Genomic DNA, 6,539 nt, shown 5'->3' on the forward strand with positions numbered 1-6,539 from the left:
AAAACATTGGACAAGGTCACGGTATTGGTACATCTCACTGTACCCTTACCGACAACGGGCTGGTCTGTACCATCGGCTGTTTTGATGTTCAACGGAACTGCTAGGCGAGTATAGGAAGAGAACTCTCTAGCAGCCCCCGTCACATGCCCGGATGCCCCGGAATCAATGATCCACTCCGATGTGCTAGTGGTGGGAAAGGAGGCAAGAGCAAGTGAATCACACATACCTGTGACAGCTGCGGCATAACCAGTACCTGTGACAGAGGTGGATGCACCATCTACCATCTCTGCTGCCCTTTGCTTCCTCTGAAGCACCTCCAACAATGCTCGATCCTCCTCTGAGAAGCCACCATTAGGTACAGATCCCTCATCCTCATCCTCACCAGCAATAGCATGAGCCCGGTAGCCTCCCCGACCACCACCTCTCCTACCCCCACCGCCTTGACCGCGACCTCCAGGCTGGCCACGACCACCTGGGTTCTTGTTCTTTGGTGGCTTGGTACAAGCTGACTTGAGGTGGCCTACCTCTCCGCAGTTGAAGCATGCGCGAGTCTCTCCTCTAGACCCGGTGTTGCCCCAGCTAGGAGTCGCTAGAGCTGACTTCGCCTGCGGAAGCCCTCCTGCTCCAGTCTGCAACCCGATCCGGCTCTCCTCCTGTATCATTGCCGAGATCGCCTCATCCAGTGAGGGGATCTTCGGCTGAGCAAGTAGCACGGCACACCTCGGCTCAAATGCCGGGTTCAACCCCCTCAGAAAGTGCATAGTCCTCCTCTGGACTCTCTCATCTCCCTTCTTGCACTCGGGGTCCTTGCAACATGCTGGTGGTGAGAAGTGATCATAGTCTGCCCACAGACGCTCCAGTTCTGCGGCATACTCCTGGATTGACCTCTCTTTCTGCACCACCGCCTCTATCTCTCTCTCGATCTGGAACACCCGCATGTTGTTGTCGACTCCCGCATAGATCCTCTGCAACTTCCCCCAGACACCACTCACAGTCTCTATGCCATCCACCGTGACAGCAATAGATGCAACCATCGAGTTTAGGAGCCAAGTGTGCAACAGGCTATGAGTCGTCTTCCACTCTTTGTACCCGGGAGAGGTCTTCCCCGGTTCCTCCTTCTCACCCATGAGATATCCCTCAAGGTCCCGTCCAGAAAGAGCCCTCCTAACCCGACGAGACCAGCTCAGATACGTGGCTGGCCCATCAAGTTTCAACTCCATAAGAGGGAGATCCAGCTTCATCGGCTGTGGTTGTGCCGATCCCTCGCCTCTCGCCAACTTCATGAAGTCCAGAAACACCTTGAGGTCTTCCTCTCCCATCTTCGCCACTATCTTCTCCATCGATTCGACTTAGATCTGATCCTCTGCACCAATCTAAGTCCCGATTCTCCTTCTTCCTTTCTTAGACTCGATCTTGCATCCTCAAGATCTAGATCTGACACATCTCTACCTCGCTTCTCATTCCTGACCTAATCTGATCTAACAACCCATCAATGATCAAGATCCGAGCCCGATCAACCCTCCAACGGGTATTGTGGGGTTTAGGCCCCCCAAAAAAAAAATCCAAACCCTAGGTGGTGGCCGGCCCTAGAAGAGAGAGAACCGGCCTAGAGAGAAACAGAGGGTTCGGGTACTGTAGCAGCGGAAGTACTGTAGCGGCGATGAACAGTAACCGCGCGGTGAACAGTAGCGGCGATGAACAGTAACCGCTAGGGTTAGAGCTCTGATACCAAGTTGTTTTGAGCCAAATTGAATTGATCTTTTATTCAAGAACTTCTTGGGCTTACATAGAGCTTACAATATTCTATTTAGTCCCTCATCTTTCTATAATATCTCTTTTACCAAAAGAACCCTAACAATAATACTAATATAAAACATACAAATAGTACCAACAGATTTATATTTACCATCAATAAGGCCATTATTACAAAGTTACCAATCAAAACGACTTGAAAAACAATTTCAAGTTTGGATGCATAGTTTGCTATTTGAAAGGAGAAAAGAAAAAAAGAATAGAGAACAATCCTCCATCACGAAAAAGAATTTTCTTTTCCAAATATTAGTGCTCAAGCTCATTATCACTATGACCCTCAGGATCGCCTCCATTTCCTATCACATCCAACTACACAAAAAGCAGTAATAATATCAGAGAGCCAACTTTAATGTAGTTTAAATACACCCAATTAATGTATTTTTTACCCATATGGGCATCCCCACCAAAATAACAAACTAATACAGTGCCTATAAGAAAACGAAGAGGTTTCTGGTGCTTCTGAGGAATTAAACATTTTTAATGGCTCCATTAAGGATAGGCAAATCTCCAATTAGAGTAAACAATAATAAACCAAGCATAGGGAAAAAGAAAAAACAAGGGCATGAAAGTTACCATGAAGTACTGAGTACACACCGAGCATTCATGAGGCTTCCCTTTCTCAAGCCAGAACCAACACACATCATGTTCATCTTCTGTAATTATGAACACCAATTTCATATAATCATTTCATAAGTAAAGTTTTCATTTTCAAAATGACAAAGTTTTAAATGGTACTAGCTCATGTGACGTTTTCATTTTCAAAATGACAAAGTTTTAAATGGTACTAGCTCATGTGACGTACCACCTTCACCACCAGGGCAGCCAACCAGTCTTTTGTTATAGTGTGACTGGATTATAGCTGGTCCTTCCTATAAAATAATTTCAAGTGCAGGTTAACCCCAAGCATAGAGTAATGTCAAATAAGAGATGCAAATTTCAAACCCACAAAATTATTTAAAAAAACAGCATAACAAAAAAATAATTGCAAGGGTAGAAAACTCCTTTAAATAATATAGATTAGGACAGTGAATGCTCTGTACTTTACTATGACAATAGTAAATAGCTGATCAACTGCTCTGTATTTTAAGATTAAGATTAATATTAACCGACAAGCACCATTTAGGCCAAATTATCTGATAAAATGATAAGGTAGAACAAATTTTTTTTTTTTTCTTTTTCAAAGCACTAATTTCTCTTGTAAATGTGATGATATATGAAAATAAGGTTGAGCTAGAGAGATGGAGACCTTGGTTCCAAAAGGACCAGAAGGAGCCTCCACATCAAAGCGCTTCCAGCCCTGTAACATATATATTAACAAAGTTAACCAACAAGGAAATTGATATTTTATTGTTTCATTAACATAAGTCCTAGCCATGTCACAGTTGATCAGTACAGAAACTTGGAAATGTAATTAAAGGGCATACAGTTGATCAGTACAACTTCATTTCTCAGATTTCACTCTGGCTACTGAGCTCTACCACTCTTGTTTTGTATAACAAATTGGTAATTAACAGAATTTCACCAAGGTGTCGAGATGAATTTACACTATAGCAAATAAGAAGTTGAGTTTTAACAAAGTACATGTACTTTTTCTGAAAAGAAGCTCAAAACTATTTAAAATTAGTTACCTGTAGCCCGGCTTCAATTTCCTCGCGCTCCAGACCAGTTGCAATTGGCATAACATCTTCTACACTTTTCTTAATCTCCCCAGCTGCAATTTAAAAAAATAATAATAAATGAAAACGAAGAACAACTTTTGAATTTTGTATTCGAAAAAAAATTAATTGCACAGGTCAGAAAATTGCCAAATAAAATGTGTCCTAAGCAGAAGCCATGGATGTATCAACTATATAAATAAGCCACTTCCAGATTGTTTTTGAGATGTATAACTGTATAGCACATGAATTTTGTCCATCCACACAAAGGTGGTGAACATATTCTGACTTGTACATCCAAAGGAATCAAACGACTCTACAAGCTTCTCACAATAAGCAGCAAATAAACCATAGATTTCAGGGATAATAAAAAACAAAAGAACTTCGTTTTTGTTGTCCTATCGCACATGGCAAATCACATTAATAAACACTAAATTATTATATTTACGAAAAGATACGCTATAGTAGAAAGCGGAGTTTGATCCATGGATAGTCAATTAGAGTTATTTTCGGAGATTACAGAGGCAAATAAAAGATTTTGAGGAGGGAGGGGGGCTGATTAAGAGGAATCCGCAGACTAAATCGCAGCTTCTTTGAATTTATTCTTAAAAGTACCAGATTCCAAGAGGAATTTGCACAGAATGACAAAATTAAAAAAAAAAAAAACTGAGTAGTTGCTGTGATCAGAGATGTAAATACCGAGAGAAGAGAAGGAAAGAGCCGGAACTGAGGCGATCGCCGGACGGACAAGAAGCGTGCCGCCTGAAGCGGATCGGGTAGCGGCGATCGGGCGGAGCTGACACGCGAGCCTTCTCCACATCGTTTCTGCTCTCTTCTCTTTGTTATCTTGTGAGCCAATTTTGATGCAGTATCTGACAATGAAAGCCCCAATAAAATCCTACCTGGCGGAGAAAGAAAGATTTAGAAAGCGATGGCGCCATTAAAATAGAGCGGCGCGACGGCTGGATTTCAATGGTAGTGTTTACCGGGTTATGATTACACGAGTCCGATCCGATCCGATGACATATATCAAGAATAATAAAATAAGTTTTAGTCTCATCTTTCACAAAAGAAAACCATAAGTTTGTTAAGATTTTTGTCACATCATTGAAAAATTGAGACATTTTATTAATTTACTGAAAATATTATAGAAAGTTATCATTAAAATAAATTGAAATCCGATTAAATAACTGCGGATTTAGATGGAGTTTTATCTATTTTATTTGGAGAATATACTTGCACACTTGTCAAGTTCCGAAGCGGATCACGAAGCCCACCCATTTACTGTTATAAAGTTAGGCGGGTATTTTATTCATATCGGATCCAATAGTCCGAACAAAATCTGAAGTTCCCATCTGACGACTAAGTAGACAATGCAGATTTTGATGTAACATTCAATTAAATAAAATATTTTTTTCAATTACGTTTATTTATAAGAATTTTCTGCAACAAGTTCCAGTTAAATTAAACGCTGCACTGGAGGCAACCGGTAGAAATGTAATTATCAAGAAAAGACCGGTTATACGAAGAAGTTGCGACCAATTATTTGAAGCACTTGATAATAATTATTTTATTTTTAACAAAAAAATATATCAATTTAGATAAATTAAGTACAGAGTTAATTCATACATATATATTATTGAATATATGGATAGTCTGATAATTAAATTTTGTATAATTTGAGATTTGTTTGATAATACATCAAGAATTGTTAATATTGGACCAAAAAAGTTTAAAATTATTAAATATATTGTAAATCATATATCAATTCTCATCACTTTTACAAATATGATATATTTGTCAAAGTGACTATAATGTTAAATTTAAATTTGAGTTTTATTTAAAAAATAATATTAAAATGAAATATTTGTCAAAGTGATTATCATTTTTTGTAATTATGCAACCAACGTCAGAAGAAAATGACCTGAAATTGGCTGAAAAGACTCAGAATTATATTTTTCAAATTCCCAATTAAAATTTGCCAACTCGAGCTTGATCCCGTCCATTCTAGTCAAAGCACAGGTTGTCCTCGTAAACTGTAATGGAGTGAAATGGAGGTGTTAAGTGACTTCAAAACTGGAGCGTTGTTACATGTAATACTACAGTCAGCGGCGTGGCCCATGGTTTTGCAGAATCCGTATCACCCCATGTATCACGCCCAAGGGCTTTTCCTCAAAAAAGAAAAAAAGAAAAAAGTGTTAAATCATTTTTATTTATAGCTCAAAAAAAAAGGAATTTTAAAATTGCCTCCATATTTGGTTTCTTTTCAAAACTGCCCCGACCGCTGGGTCCATGAGCAACCCAAAACACCAAGCAGACCGTCCCCTACAGGGGCGAGCCACACCCCTACCAGACCACCCCCTGTAGGGACAGACCACACCTCTAGCAGACCGCCCGGGTCAGGGGCGGTCCACTAGGGATCAGACCGCCTATGGTCCGGGCAGTCCTCTTTTTTTTTTTTTAGAGAAAGAACTTAATATTTTGATTTAAATAATTTTATGAAGAAAAAGTTTTCTTATTTAGAGTGTATGCCATAAAATAAGACACTTGGTTTATGCAGTGATGTCGTAACTCTTTATAACTTTGATTTGGTTTGTTAATTGGCTATCATAAGTTTAAATATAACACTAATTAAGGATTTTACTTTGATTCAAAAAATTTCAAGTTCTGACAGCTTGTTGATCTTCTTCTCTTTATTTCTAGTACTAAAACAATAGTTTAGAGCTACTAAAATATATTAAAATCTCAAATTAGATCTTTGTCCATGCATAATGCACCCTAGATTGACATCTGGTATGCTACCAAGTCCAAACTTAGCAGCCAAGCACTAAGCAAAGGCCACTGGTATAATGCAATGAACTAAAAAAATCAAATTTGACCTCTTCTGGTAAATCAGCAAGTCTGGATTGATATATGGACCAAACTGCAAAAGTGATTACACCAACATGTAGAGCATTCAAAAATATACATAATTGACACAAATTTCAATTTATTTGGATTTTTTTACAATTAGTTATGAATTTTCAAAGTTCGACTTTTGGAAAAACTTTAAACAGCCATAACTTTAGCTAG

General features: G+C 39.2%; 1 protein-coding gene across 1 annotated transcript; it reads right to left on the reverse strand.

Annotated features, from left to right (window-relative positions):
* Positions 1-2,042: 2,042 nt before the first annotated feature.
* Positions 2,043-4,424, reverse strand: LOC144564216 (cytochrome c oxidase subunit 5b-1, mitochondrial-like). The gene is made up of 6 exons (XM_078313788.1): positions 4,167-4,424; positions 3,441-3,523; positions 3,059-3,109; positions 2,615-2,681; positions 2,386-2,465; positions 2,043-2,121 (listed from the first exon to the last, which is right to left on the reverse strand). Exons 1-6 carry the CDS (start codon positions 4,285-4,287, stop codon positions 2,059-2,061), a joined length of 465 nt encoding a protein of 154 aa, XP_078169914.1. The 5' UTR covers positions 4,288-4,424; the 3' UTR covers positions 2,043-2,058.
* Between the last annotated feature and the right edge of the window lie 2,115 nt (positions 4,425-6,539).

This window comes from Carex rostrata, chromosome 13 (assembly GCF_964058835.1).
Source record: "Carex rostrata chromosome 13, lpCarRost1.2, whole genome shotgun sequence".
Lineage (NCBI taxonomy): Eukaryota > Viridiplantae > Streptophyta > Magnoliopsida > Poales > Cyperaceae > Carex > Carex rostrata.

Coding starts and splice junctions, on each gene's coding strand:
- LOC144564216 (XM_078313788.1), bottom strand. CDS start 4,287: ATGTGGAGAAGGCTCGCGTGTCAGCTCCGCCCGATCGCCGCTACCCGA. Junction 3,524..4,166: donor TCTTTCCTTCTCTTCTCTCG/GTATTTACATCT, acceptor TTTAAATTGCAG/CTGGGGAGATTAAGAAAAGT. Junction 2,682..3,058: donor CTGGTCCTTTTGGAACCAAG/GTCTCCATCTCT, acceptor ATTATTTTATAG/GAAGGACCAGCTATAATCCA.